This window comes from Oncorhynchus tshawytscha, linkage group LG24 (genome assembly GCF_018296145.1).
Source record: "Oncorhynchus tshawytscha isolate Ot180627B linkage group LG24, Otsh_v2.0, whole genome shotgun sequence".
Taxonomy (NCBI): domain Eukaryota; kingdom Metazoa; phylum Chordata; class Actinopteri; order Salmoniformes; family Salmonidae; genus Oncorhynchus; species Oncorhynchus tshawytscha.
The window spans coordinates 16,010,476-16,025,641 of NC_056452.1; the positions used below are offsets into that span (position 1 = coordinate 16,010,476).

General features: G+C 43.6%; 2 protein-coding genes across 2 annotated transcripts in view; one reads left to right on the forward strand and one right to left on the reverse strand.

Moving 5' to 3' along the window:
* Nucleotides 1–4,962, forward strand: part of LOC112223565 (unconventional myosin-Id-like) — a 126,849-nt gene extending 121,887 nt beyond the window's left edge. Inside the window, exon 22 of the mRNA XM_042305391.1 lies at nucleotides 1,458–4,962. Coding sequence (XP_042161325.1) covers nucleotides 1,458–1,614 — 157 coding nt within the window. The 3' untranslated portion in view covers nucleotides 1,615–4,962. The remainder of the gene's footprint in view (nucleotides 1–1,457) is intronic.
* Nucleotides 4,963–8,055: 3,093 nt separating this feature from the next.
* Nucleotides 8,056–15,044, reverse strand: LOC112223564 (cyclin-dependent kinase 5 activator 1). Its single transcript, XM_024386639.2, has 2 exons — nucleotides 14,489–15,044; nucleotides 8,056–12,865 (listed from the first exon to the last, which is right to left on the reverse strand). Exon 2 carries the CDS (start codon nucleotides 12,627–12,629, stop codon nucleotides 11,721–11,723), a length of 909 nt encoding a protein of 302 aa, XP_024242407.1. The 5' UTR covers nucleotides 12,630–12,865; nucleotides 14,489–15,044; the 3' UTR covers nucleotides 8,056–11,720.
* Between the last annotated feature and the right edge of the window lie 122 nt (nucleotides 15,045–15,166).

Here is a 15,166-nt window from a genome sequence, read left to right on the forward strand (position 1 = left end):
GACGGACGGACGGATGGACAGAGACGGACGGACAGATGAACAGAGACGGACGGACAGATGGACAGAGACGGAAGTACAGACGGACAGAGACGGAAGTATGGATGGACAGAGATGGACGGACGGATGGACAGAGACGGAAGTACAGACGGACAGAGACGGACAGAGACAGACGGACGGATGGACAGAGACAGACGGACGGATGGACAGAGACAGACGGACGGATGGACAGAGACGGAAGTACGGATGGACAGAGACGGACGGACGGACAGAGACGGAAGTACGGATGGACAGAGACGGAAGTACGGACGGACAGAGACGGAAATACGGACGGACAGAGACGGACGGACAGAGACAGACGAACGGACGGACAGAGACGGACAGAGAGAAAGAAAGAGAGGTGGTGAAAGCACCAGAGACAGGCCCGGGCATTCATCAGAGCTGTTGTCCTATTGGCTGGCCCTGGCATGGGCGGCCATGACAGATGCAGCCCTCATTGCTAGGCTACAGTGCTGTAGGTATAATGCAGAAGTCTGACGTGGGTAGTTTGAGGTGATTTGTTTTTGTTTGTTAGGCATTGTTGCGTAACTAATGGGTGTAGACTTAGCGCCACTGGTTGAGTGGACGTTTTGGCTCCGGCCGTTTCCACGAGTCACCAAGTGTATTATCATGAATTATGTTTTGTTGACAAACGATGCGAGCGACCGTCGTTATGGTGGAATGGTGTCAGGATGAGAGTTGGATTACGTAGACAAGCATTTCTCTCCCTCTCTTCCCAGGTGCTGTCGTTCACTGTAGCACTAGTTACAGCTCTTAAACACACACTTTAAAACACGTCTGTTTGCCCACACACCCTGACTCCCTCACAAATGCTTTTTTCCCCCTCAACAAATCTTTGATTTGCCTCATTGATCCTCTCAAAGAGGGAATAGTGCAAGATGGCCATTCAGCCAGAAACCCCTTCACTAGATGTGGCAAGCGCGAAAATCCAATCGGCTGGTGAGCCGTACCTACAGTACAGGCACAGGGATCATTCCTGGGGTATAGGCTAGCCTAGCGTGGGCTCGCTATTGTCAATCTACATAGCAGGCCTCTCCATCCCTGTTCCTGGAGAGCTACCCTCCTGCAGGTTTTTGCTCCAACCCCAGTTGTAACTAGGCATGGAGAGCCTTGCTCTATAGTCTATATCTATCCCCGTTGGCATCCAGTTCGCTGTCATGTCCATATTATGACGAGGAATATTGACAATGGTGAAGGATGCACATTCAATTGTAGTGAACCATATCAGTGTTTTTGGTGTAAAAATGCCTTTAGCCTTTTGAACGAGCACACACACCAAACATCATACACCATACTCTCTCTCTCTCTGTTGATATTGATGTAACAGCTGTAAGCTATGCATGTTCAACACATGCTTAACAAGTCTCTCTTTCTCTCTCTCTTTCTCCCTCTCTCTGCAGTGAAAAGAGGAAGCTGCAAGTGAATATCGCCAGTCCCATCCAGTGCAGTATGAACGGCAGGAAGTGCACCATCATTGTGGAGCCCAAAATCAACCAATCACAGCCAGACTTCACTAAGAGCCGCTCCGGTTACATTCTGGCAGTTCCTGGAAACTAAAAGGGCCCCTCGGGGGCCACTCGGTCTGTGACGATGACAAGTGTCAAATGAAGACTACAGGAACCATATATATGTTAGGTATAGAGCTGATTTGTGAACTAGATAGCGCCACTGGTTGAGTGGATGTTTTGGCGTGATGCATGGGAGGATTTGAGCTCTCAGAATGACAGACGTACCTTTTTTGAATGGGTATTTATTTGACGCAACAACAACAAAATTCAATAGGACATGTATGATGTTTAACACATGCAAAAAACCAACATTTGTTTGACAGACTCTCACACATGCACAACAATAATTCATCAAAGAGTAGATTTTTTCTCCCCTCACTTTTCAATATCAAGTTCATATGTTTAGTTGGGGCATTAATCGTTTTATATTACGCTAGCTTTGGTTTATTTTGATTAGAATCAGATTTTGTTATTTATTTGGATCTAAAGTGGAGATTTGATGGAAGTTTTTTTTTAACACTACCCTTTTGTTTTGGACGAGAGGCTCACAGACAGTCCTACATGTACACATTGGAAACAAGAACGGGAGAGAATGTTGTCCCGTGTATTTCAGAGACAGAACCCGTGTCAGAGGCACAGATGAGAAGTGTTTAGTCGGTTAGTCACAGGGTGTGGAGTGGGATGTGTTGAGCATATCTTGAACCCGAACGTCACGACGTGCTCTGAGGGGAGCATTAAAATCTCAATTTAAAACCTGTTATCTGTTCTCTCTGTGTACTGTATGTACATTAATAGTACTCTACATGCTTATAGTATTACGCAAAATGTACTTATGAGTGGACTTGCCCCCCCCGCCAGATTGTGTACGTTTCATGGCAATAGTTCTAGATTGGGGCGGCAGGGTAGCCTAGTGGTTAGAGCTTTGGACTAGTAACCGAAAGGTTGCAAGTTCGAATCCCCGAGCTAACAAGGTACAAATCTGTCGTTCTGCCCCTGAACAGGCAGTTAACCCACTGTTCCTAGGCCGTCATTGAAAATAAGAATTTGTTCTTAACTGACTTGCCTAGTAAAATAAAGGTAAAATAAAAAAATAAAATAATGATTTATTGATGCATCGTAAATGACTTAATCCATTATGTCAACATTTCAGCACGTCTATGCTATATGACCACAGCCAGATGCTGTACGTTTTCCATAGACGACACAGCCAGATGCTGTACGTTTTCCATAGACGACACAGCCAGATGTTGTACGTTTTCCATAGACGACACAGCCAGATGTTGTACGTTTTCCATAGACGACACAGCCAGATGTTGTACGTTTTCCATAGACGACACAGCCAGATGTTGTACGTTTTCCATAGACGACACAGCCAGATGTTGTACGTTTTCCATAGACGAGAGAAAGGATGTCGACACTGTACCCGCGCAGTAAATCAGTAGTATTGTGTTCTTGTGTGACTGACTAGGCCTGCCCACTGGGCACGCACTGGCTAAATCAACGTTGTTTCCATGTAATTTCAAGGAAATTACTTTGAACCCACTCGGAATAGACGTTGAATTGGAATGGACCAATTGGAATAGACGTTGAATTGGAATGGACCAATTGGAATAGACGTTGAATTGCCGTCTGTGCCCAGTGGGTATTGACTTAGACTGAGGTGACAGTGGAGGGATATTATGAACACCGGCATTTCCCAAGATCCTTGGCCTACTTCCAGTAGTTCTAGTTTCAGAGTCAAAGCACTGCTGCAGATATTGCTCTGTCACTTGGCATTCTTTTCAGAGTGAAAAAAGTTTTCTCCAATCACTTTCAAAATTGCTGCCGAGCGCTAATTGCTTTGAATATCGTCCGGAAAAATCGGTATTGTAATTAGTTAGTTAGCGTCCCTCTCAACTGATCAAATATTCCTTTACCTTGCAGCTATGGTCTATGATGACCTTGTTCTGTTGGATAATAAGCCACTTCAGACCAGAAAATGTCCCTGTATTGGGGTGAAAGTTGTAGGCTATGTATTGTGTTGTGGGCATTATCAGGGACGTCACAGTAGTATCTCTAATGGCAGGTTTTTAATATGTTGCTAGTCGTCAGGGCTGCCTGTAAGACTTGGTTATTATGAGAAGGCCAACTATAGCTATCCCCCCATATCCTCCAGTTATACAATATGTTTTCCGACAGGGCTTCTCTATTCCACTACTCATTACAATGCTCTGTCTGTGACTGTGTGTCACATCCCACCGAAATAGGTTTCTCTATCTCCTGTCTACCGACATGCCTGTCTTGTAGGGAAGGATACTTTTGTCTGAGAACAAAAGCCCAGCCTGGCTGCCTCCTCTCCTCCCCTTTTATTCTCTATCGCTCTCTCCCTTTCGCCTCACTCCATCACATCTTGGCACTATGCCCGGGTAGGTAGACTGTGCCACTGCAGAGCCGAGGAGGAGTTTACTCTGACCCCCCCCCCACATGCCCTGAGGAGAGAGGGAAAGGAAGGAGAAGACGAAAGAGAAAGAGAGAGGGAAAGTGCATCAATGAAGACACTGAGCTAGATGAGATGCCCAATTTCCCCACTACTACATCAATAAGACGGGAACAACACGTGGTTCTTCAGTTGAGTAAGGATTCTAATGGTTCACTGACACTCTTTGGGGTGCAGCATGGAGACTATTCATATCCTGAGTCCTCTACCGTACATCCAGTGCAAATGGGAAAAAGTCATCAAAGTGAAAATAGGTTACTTTTTCCATCACGTTTTCCAGATTTTTTCCCCAGATTTTTTCCAGTCCATAGCCATTTAGTCTCTTACACTCAATGTTCTATCAGCTGTACCTTACAGTTTGTGATCTGTGACTCTAGAAGGTGTTGTGTCTGCTGCATCCTTGTCCCTCATTGGTTTGTGTTGGGTTTGACTTGTCTGATCCAAAGCTTTACCTACAATCCCTTCAATTGTTAATTTTTTTCCTAGCCGGATATCACTAACGTTCCTTCAGAAAGGGGTCCCAGTCTATGCTATTTCATTGGGTTTGTTCTGTTGGTAACCCTTTTGATTACAATGTGTCCCGTATTCCCAACTTTTCATTGTTAAAATGGTTTAAATTGTACTGCAAAGATATCCGAAAATGTTAAATTGGGGAAGATTGATAACATTGTTGCATCTTCTCATTTCCTTCAATATATTCAATACACCAAATATCTAGATGAATATATAGATAGTTTGATCAAATGTACGTGCCTAATTTTATATTTTCATTATTTATGTAATATATCAATATTGATAATGAAAGAAAAAGTGTTTGGACCAAATCTGAAGGGAACGTCACTGTTTTATGTTATATGCAAGAGCCACAATGATAGTTATTTGATGAATCATTTGATTAATAAATGTATTTGCTCAAGTTTGCTCAATGACTTCATCTTTTGTTGGCATACAGCATTTGATATTACTCACCTAGTCTAGTGTGTATTACTCACCTAGTGTGCGTATGTGTGTGTGCGTGTGCGCAAATTTGTGAATGGGGAGATGTGATGATGACACCCCTTTTATCTCTCTTCAACCAGGAAAAGACATGGTTCATCAAGGTCTGCTGGTATATAGGTTAGTCTGTGATGGGTTTTTTTCCTTCTCCCAGCTGTTGTGTTGTCTGTGTGATTTTTTGGGGGAGCCAAACCACGCTAAACCGCCTGCTAACCTAGCAGCTGTTTCCCTAGATGACGTCGCGACAGCCAAAGCCTCTGCAGTCAGGTCACAGGTCAGGTCGACAGCATCACCACTTCCCTCTCCCTGTCCTCAACAGACACATCATCAGCCTTCCGATGGACGATCACTAAATCAAATCAAATTTGTCACATGCGCCAAATACAACAGACCTTACTGTGGAATGCTTACTTACAAGCCCTTAACCAACAATGCAGAGTAAGAAAATATTTGCTAAATAAACTGAAGTTCAAAAAAATAACACGGTAAAATAACAATAATGAGGCTATATACAAGGGTTACGGGTACCGAGTCAATGTGTGGAGGTACGGGTTAGCCGAGGTCATCTGTACATTAGGGGTAATGCATAGATAATAAGCAGCAGCGTTAAAAAAAAGGGTAAATTCAAATAGTCATTTGATTAACTGTTCGGCAGTCTCATGGCTTGGAAGATAGACGCTGTTAAGGAGCCTTTTGGACCTAGACTTGGTGCTCTGGTACAGCTTGCTGTGTGATAGCAGAAAGAACAGTCTAGAAATTGGGTGGCTGGAGTCGTTGAAAATGTTTAGGGCCTTCCTCTGACACTGCCTGGTATAGATGTCCTGGATGGCAGGAAGCTTGGCCTCAGTGATGTACTGGGCCATACGTACTACCCTCTGTAGCGCCTTGTGGTCAGATGCCGAGCAGTTGCCATACCAGGCGGTGATGCAGCCAGATGCTCTCGATGGTGAAGCTGTACTACTTTTTGAGGATCTGGGGACCCATGTCTCCTGAGAGGGAATAGGTGTTGCCGTGCCCTCTTCACGACTGTCTTGGTATGTTTGGACCATAATAGTTTGTTGGTGATGTGGACACCAAGGAACTTGAAGCTCTTGACCCGCTCCACTACAGCCCTGTCGATCTGAATGGAGCCATTCAGCTCCTTTGTCTTCCTCATGTTGAGATAGAGGTTGTTGTCCTGGCACCACACTGCCAGGTCTCTGATCTCCTCCCTATAGGCTGTTTCATTGTTGTCGGTGATCAGGTCTACCAACGTTGTGTCGTCGGCAAACTTAATAATGGTGTTGGAGTCTTGCTTGGCCACGCAGTCGTGGGTGAACAGGGAGTACAGGAGGGGACTAAGCACGCACCCCTAAGGATCCCCTGTGTTAAGGAAGAGCGTGGCAGATGTGTTGCTGCCTACCCTTACCACCTGGGGCTGGCCCGTCAGGGAGTCCAGAATCCAGTTGCAGAGTGAGGTGTTTAGTCCCAGGGTCCTTAGTTTAGTGATGAGCTTTGAGGGCACAATGGTGTTGAATGCTGAACTTTAGTCAATGAACAGCATTCTCACGTAGATCTTCCTTTTGTCCAGGTGGGAAAGGGCAGTGTGGAGGGCAACAGAGATTGCGTCATCTGTTGATTTGTTGGGGCGGTTTGCGAATTGGAATGAGTCTAGGGTTTTTGGGGTGATTGTGTTGATGATCAGCCTTTCAAAGCACTTCATGGCTACAGACGTGAGTGCTACGGGTCAGTAGCCATTTAGGCAGGTTACCTTGGCGTTCTTGGGTACAGGGACTATGAGACTATGGTGGTCTGCTTGAAACATGTAGGTATAACAGACTCAGTCAGGGAGAGGTTGAATGCTCTGAATACACGTCCTGGTAATCCATCTGGCACTGTGGCTTTGTGAATGTCGACCTGTTTAAAGGTCTTACTCACATCGGCTACGGAGAGCGTGATCACACAGTTGTCTGGAACAGCTGGTGCTCTCATGCATGCTTCAGTGTTGCTTGCCTCGAAGCGCGCATAGAAATATTTCAGCTTGTCTGGTAGGCTTATGTCATTGGGCAGCTTTCGGCTGGGCTTCTCTTTGAAATCCGTAATAGTTTGCAAGCCTTGCCATATCCGACGAGCGTTAGCGGCGGTGAGGTAGGACTCAATCTTAGTCCTGTATTGAAATTTGCCTGTTTGATGGCTTGTTGGAGGGTATGGCGGGATTTCTTATACGTGTCCGGATTAATGTCCCTCTCCTTGAAAGCGTCAGCTCTAGCTTTTAGCTCAGTGCGAATGTTGCCTGTAATCCATGGCTTCTGGTTGGGATATGTACAGTACGTATGGTCACTGTTGTGAAGATGTCATTGATGAAGCCAGTGACTGATGTGGTATACTCTTCAATGCCATCAGATGAATTTCGGAAAATATTCCGGTCTGTGCTAGCAAAACAGTCCTGTAGCTTAGCATCTGTGCATCTGATCACTTCCATATTGAGCGAGTCACTGGCACTTCCTGCTTTAGTTTTTGCTTGTAAGTAAGAATCAGGAGGACATAATTATGGTCAGATTTGCCAAATGGAGGACGAGGGAGAGCTTTGTACACTTCTCTGTGTGTGGACTAAAGGTGGTCTCGAGTTATTTTTCCCTCTGGTTGCACATGACATGTTGGTATAAATTAGGTCAAACTAAGAGTCGGCAGTTGTGCTATATTTCATACTCTTTGATTATATTGCCTTTGATTTACCCCATGGCCAATTTAAATGAAATTGAGACAGATTGAATGGTCATAGATAATGCAATGATTCAACCAGATTCTATTCTTTATGTCTCAATCTTTTGTAACTAGCTGGAATCTCTTCTGGATATGAGATCTATGCCATGTTTAATCTTCAAATGATTATTTCATGGATTTCATTCCACAGATTAGTCAGTTCATAACCCCTGCTACTCTTTAACTATACAGTATATGGACTATAGACTTGTATATTGTGGGGTCTAGTAAACAAAGTGTCAAGTATGTGATTATATCACTGAAGGGTTCAGCTGCAGATGAAGACACCACTCATTTGTGCGTCATGAACAATCAGTGCATTTTATTTTCCATCACAGTACAAAAATAAATTAAAGTAAGCAGAAACAAACTGAGAAAGGTTCAATTGGAGCAATGTCTTTTTTGTCTTTTTCAAAATAACATATTTGAACAGCTCTAATTAACCCCCCCGCCCACCCCCCAACAATCACATCCCAGCCCCAGTAGTCTATCAGTGATCCCATCCCAGTCCCAGTAGTCTATCAGTGATCACATCCCAGTCCCAGTAGTCTATTAGTGATACCATCCCAGTCCCAGTAGTCTATCAGTGATACCATCCCAGTCCCAGTAGTCTATCAGTGATCACATCCCAGTCCCAGTAGTCTATCAGTGATCATATCCCAGTCCCAGTAGTCTATCAGTGATCACATCCCAGTCCCAGTAGTCTATCAGTGATCCCATCCCAGTCCCAGTAGTCTATCAGTGATCACATCCCAGTCCCAGTAGTCTATCAGTGATCACATCCCAGTCCCAGTAGTCTATCAGTGATCCCATCCCAGTCCCAGTAGTCTATCAGTGATCACATCCCAGTCCCAGTAGTCTATCAGTGATCACATCCCAGTCCCAGTAGTCTATCAGTGATCACATCCCAGTCCCAGTAGTCTATCAGTGATAACATCCCAGTCCCAGTAGTCTATCAGTGATCACATCCTGTCCCAGTAGTCTATCAGTGTAGAGTATCCTCTTTTCCACTTCCTCTTTGTCATAAGAAAACAAAATTCACACATTCTTCTGTACAGATAAACTCTCACACACTTGCGCTCACATGCATCATTGAAATGCCCCCTTTTCATGTTCTTTAACACCCTTTTTTTGTTCTACAAAGTACGCAACAAGATACTGAAATCGAAGTTGACTGAAATGTTCAAACATATCACTTTTTTTCTCTTTTTTTTTGTAAGGTTTTTCCAAGTCTTTCAAACAACTAGTCAGTGCTGCAAGTGGCAAAAAATGGCACATTTTAGTGAGTTGGGGCGAGTGAACAGCCAGAGGGTCAAGATTCCCCTGCTTTTTCCCCAAAGCAGTAGCCCATCCAAAGTGTGTGTCCCTCCTACTGCGCTACACACAACAACCCATTTCCCATTGCAAGGCACAATGCCACGGTACCGCTCCACAACCATGTCCATTTGCACCATACATTTTTCTCTTTGACTCCCACTGATACAGCAGAGGAGAGAGATCTATCATATGTCAACCAACAGTCCCCAAGAACAACCTTCATCACATGACAGAAGAGAATAGCCTTTTGTGGGCATGGAAAAGACATACAAATGAAAATGGTATTTATTCGCTGCATATGACTATAACCATTTTGCATTTCTAGAAAGAAATTTGAGAATCAACTAATGAAAGAAAGCATGCGGAATTTCTCACTGTTGAGGTGATAAAAAGATGGCAAATACTACTTTTTATTCGCTTGTTTTTATGTGCATTATTTTCATTTGTTGTTTTTTTCCCCCAAGGTCCAGTTAAGTCTCTGTACTGTATACTATAGAAAACATATTCCTGTTAATCTGTGGATTCAATTCGACATATCTCTTACAACATATAACAGTGGTTGACAGAAATACCTACCACCTCCCTTTATCTCAGTTATTGGAGATGGAGATGCTATCAGTTCTATAATCTTTTCTAGCCTCTACAATTCTTCAATGCAAATAATTGCCATGTATCTTGACTGCTCCGTAAGCTCTCATGTAGATGTAGTCCAGGTTGCCATGGTGTTCTTATTTCCCTCTATGCTCTTCCATTTATCCTAGTGGCTTCAGCTGATTTGAAAACCTGATTATCTCCATGGAGGTCAACTAGAATCTAACCTGACCATGGCCTCATCTCCTCCCCAGCTGAATACATTGTTGTCTTAGATTTGATTAATATTGGCATGGAGAGATTACGCCAGGGGAGGCTGTCTGTAAATGTTTATGCTGTGCCACTGAGTGGTTTTGAGTGAAATGCCCTGCCATTGGCTGATGGTTATGTTGTCTTGTTGATATGTGGAGCTGGGTGGTGTGTTGGGTTTGGGATTGCTCTGTGCCTAGGGTTCTAAGGGTTCTAGGGATGCTAAAGGTTCTAAGGGGTTTTGTCTTTACTCAAGGTCTCTCTGATGTGTTGGTTACTTTGTCGATGGTCAGATTTGTATTGGTTGTTAATCTATAGCTTATTCCATGGAACATTCATTTGCAACAACCATCAATCTTCATTCCCACCATATCCTGTTATTTGAAATAGACCAATTGATCATTCATTCATGATCTTTTGATTACAAGGGATGTGCCAAGAGAACATAAAATTACAATAAATGAGGTTCACTCAACATTTGGACATCTTTCGCTGTGTTTTCAGACCTACAGGATTTTCATCAAAGATATGGCACTAGTTAAACATTTGTTAATGCTGAATTTCTTATAGCACAATATGGACCTTCATTCCCAAGTGATTTTAGACACAACCATCAGACAAAAGTACAAAAGAAGTCCTTGGTAAACAAATAGCCTATTTAAGCAAGCATAGCTAAATAAACTAGTTATCACTTTGTTCACAGCATTCTCTAATGCAGATGCAGTTAAGTCATTCCTGCCCTCCAAAATTGCATGGCACACGTGCATTAGGCTATTATTTCGAAGTTAAAAAAAGAAAAAGAGCAATAGATAAGCCTCCCTGGGCTTGAGCCTTTGAACATCCATTAATTTTTTTCTGAGATGAAAATAAAGTAGGCCTTTCTTAACATCTACTGTGACCGACCATCAAGTGTTGTGTCCTTAGGTTGTACTGTAATTCCTCATATCCTGTTGTGTTGTGGTCACAAAAAAAATCCCACAATGCAATGCAGGCTTTTTTTCAAATCCTTCTGAACCAATCTTTCTCCACCAAACCCCTCTCGCCAAGTCACAAACAATAAACGCACAACATGAATCTGCATCGGTGGCCCCACTTTTCCTTTCAGGTCAAATCATGTTTACGCTGCAGCAGAGCTGGGTGTTCACTTCAGAGTCTAAAGAACCAGGGTTGCAGCTTGTCTGTTCATCCATGATGTGAGTAGTAGCCCAGTCACACAATAGGCAGTGCATCTCAGACAGTCAGCAGGTGGCTGGTCTCAGTCCTCTACACATTCATAGCTGCACATTTGTGTTCCTTTTCTACTGTTTTTTATTTATTGTGTATTATTGTTGGTTTTGTATTTTTCAATGTTTTTATATACATGTTCGTAAACAGAGGATGTACCCAAGTCTGGCATTTTTTTAGGTGTCAAAAGCTTTCATTCTTAGATGCAGTGAAAATACAATCCTCTTTCCTTTCGAAAAACATTAGTTGGTTTTAAGATAAATTGAGATAAATAATATTTTTACCATACAATGTCATTTGTTTTTAATCAAACTGTGTTCTCATGTCCCTCTTCCAGTGAACTGTTGTAATGTTAGCTGTTAAACATGCTTATAATCAAAAACTTTTGGGGTATATCTATGCCAAATTAACCCTTATATCAACCCTCAAAATGAATCTCTTCCCATCAAAACTTCCCCACTCCCCTCTTCCTACTCCCTCAACCAATCCCCCTCCCCCATTTTGAAATGCCAGACTGGAGTAGGCCCCTGCCCCCTCCCCGGCCCCTTTCCCCAGGGCCCTCACCGGTCCAGACCAATGAGCAAGCGGCTCCTCTCCTCCTCCTTCTGGCTTTCGTTCTTCAGGTCGGCAAACACCTGGGTGAAATAGTGCGGGTCCGAGTTGATCTGAAGCATCTTAGTGCTCATCAGGTTGATGATGGACAGGCAGCGGTCCCAGAAGATGTCCCTGGAGCTCTCCACCAGGAAGGGTTTCAGTGGGTAGGAGATCTCGTTGCCCATGTAGGAGTAGGACAGGTAGAGGCAGGTGAGCAGCACGGCCTGCAGCTCATGTTCGTTTGCCACCTCAGAGGATACCACATCGCGGCACAGCATGTAGACAAACACCACGTTGGCCGGGGTGATGAACCCCTGGTCTTGCCAGCCCTGGAGGAGCAGTGAGCGGTCCACGCTCCGCAGCCACAGGACCGGGTCGGTGGGACACATGTGCTTTAGTCTGTAGCAGCGCCGGCACAGGAACTCACCCAGGCAGCGCAGCAGCTCGCTGGTGGAGGCCTGGACGATCACTCTTTTGGGCGTGCCGGGGGCCGCATTGGAGTTGGTCAGGGGGGCCTTCTTGACCGACGAGACAGCGTTGTTGGAGCTCTTGACGAGGGCTGGGGTGCTCTGGTCCTGGGTGAAGGTGGACAGGTTGGCACAGGACTGAGACTTCTTCAGGTTCTCGTTGTTGAGATGGGTCACATTATTCTGATAGGTGGTGTTGGGCTGCACCTTCTTGGAGCCCTTTTTCTTGGCTGACACTGCCACGATGCGCTTCCATGGCAGAACGTTGATGAGCGAGTGACGCTTCAGGTTCTTGTCTTTGGCATTCTTGCTATTCTGAACAGCTGTGTAGTGGCCCACCGTGGCTGGCCCATCTTCGAAGAGGGACGCCTTCCTGTAGCTGGGAGAGAGAGACAGAACGGTTCCCATGGTGACCGAGTAGCAATTTCGTTAGTGGATGACAGACCAGAGAGAATGGCAGGGGAGATCCTGAGGGCCTCAATGCTTCTGAGCTGGGAGACCCTGGCTACAAGCGTGGGTTCCTCTCAGGCATCTAATGCCACGGTAGGTCCTGATAGGAAGGTACGTGCTGGATGGATTAGGAGTTGATCTGAGCAGATTCTCTCTGGGCACTTAGCTCTTCTTCTCAGCTGGGTCAATAGTGCCTGTGGAAAACAAAATGCATGGCTTCAGTAGCTAGTAGCTACATGTTCCCACTTTCATTGTATCATTGACATTAAGGTTGTGTGTACATCATTTTGTTGTTGAAAATCAGATATCTCGGCTGTGATTGTGATATTGATTTTACATTTTTTTTAAATCCAAAGATATTTCAATATTTCTTACTAATTGAAGATAAAGATGAATTGTTTGGCGACAAGCATTGATTTCAAATCTGATATGGTTGTGTAAATCGGCTGCTGTCCTAGGTCCTGAAATCAAGCGTCTGCGTTGTCCTAATAAAGGAGCATGTCATAAAAGGATGCTGTGAAGACTATGTTGAGATATCTTGCTTGTCTCTAATAATTCACAGGAATTACCAAAACATCCAGACATTCTTTCATAAATGTGTACACAGTAAATTCTATATCGACAAGTGCTCGGTCATCCACATTGAATAGTCTAATTAGCTGAATTGATTTGAATTTAAAAATACATAGGTGAATGTAGGGCCTATGCCAGGGAATATTATGATGTCTCTTAGCGCTCAGCAAATCAGACAGCAATGACAACAAGCTAGTTGAGGCAACAACACTGCTTGCTTCCTGACTATCCGCATAGTAAACCGATGTAAAAACATCTCTATACCTTTCAAACAAATCTAACAGCCGCGCAATTTACAGTAACGTTTACTGTGGTCTCCTGTTGAATTGAAATCGAGAGCAGGTTAGCTACTTTCAATCAGATTTCCCCTAAACTATTCATACCGATTATAAAAAGATCACATCTGGCTCATCAATTGTTGATTAAGGCATGCCCATCTTTCAGCCCATATCAAATTTCTCTTCTAAGAATAATGCTTTGCTCGAAGCTCACATCCTGATTTACATGAACATAATTTCATTCGATTGAAGCCTAACGAAGGATGCATTCCTGCTCATATAGTTGGCTAGCACCTTCCATTTCAAATGGAAACCTGAAATGTAAACACCTTTATGTGAAGGTCGCCTTTGATAGCCTAAATCATCCACTTTTAAAACGAGGTTTGTAATATAATCCGAATGTAAACGAATTTGTATAATGTTGTATAACAACATTTGCATCTTTAGGCTAGACTAATAATGTGTCTACAGCTCATGATGTGCGTTGAGAATTTTTTTAGATTCAGCCGTAACCGAAACAGCCACAAAAAAAAACTTTCAAGCAGGCTAGTCGAGTTGTTAGAAAATCTAAAATACGTTTTGCTATTTTACGTGTTAATTGAAAGATCAAGACAGTTTGTTTAGCGGCAAGCTTTGAGTCCAAGGCTGTTATGTGGTTGTGTACATAGGCTGCTGTCCATGGTTCTGAAATGAGCGTCCGCTTGCTAATAAAGGTGCAGAATTCCAAAGAACCGCTTTGACATGACTCATGTTTATTATGGTGCATATGGGTAGCCTCGTGTTATGCAAAGTGTTATTCAGAGAAATATGGAATACCTTCAAATGTGGCAGCATAGCCAATGTTTCTCAGTGACGTGTCGCCTATATTCTTACATGTTGATGTTTACAATAATTCAGCAGGTTATCCTTCGAAATAGGTTACGATATTAGACACATTATAAAATAATATAAAAATATTATACTTACTTGATATTTTTCCTCCAGTCAATGAAAAAAATAATAGCACAGCAGTGATGGCTTCTTTAACAGTAACAGCTAATTCCTTTGATATGGTGCACATCAAGGTGAAACCTTATTAACCATCTTGGAAAAATGCGGTTAAAAAAACACAACACTGTACAATCCAAGAAAAGAAAAGGCGTTAATCAAGCCAGAATATCCGCACACCTTGAATCGCCAGTCTCTCTGCTGCGCAGGCGGTAGGTAGGCAACTGTGGAACGGATGCTGATATGAAGATGTGCATTTGGTCCTCACCGCAAGAGATACGGGTTCGAGGGTTTCTTTGCGCTCTCACTAGCTTGTGGCTAGTGAAAGGATGGCTGGTGTAAAAAATGAGAAAGGCAGTGGTCGGGCGCCGCTCTGTGCTCTGTCCGTGGTGCTGTAATTTGCAGCTGTGTGTGGCTGCAGTCACAAAGGCTGTTTGTAATAGGTGAATTACCCAATATATATTGTAGCCTAATATTCACCAGTTTTTTAGTGTGTAGTGCGCTGTCCATTTATTTTGCTGATACAGCGCAGCGGAGATAGGCTACATACAGATTTGCAACTCCGCCCCATCACAACAAACATTCAATGAACTCAAAGCACAATGCACTCAATGAACTGAAATCCATTTCTTGAAAAACAATTCATGGTTTTCAGCA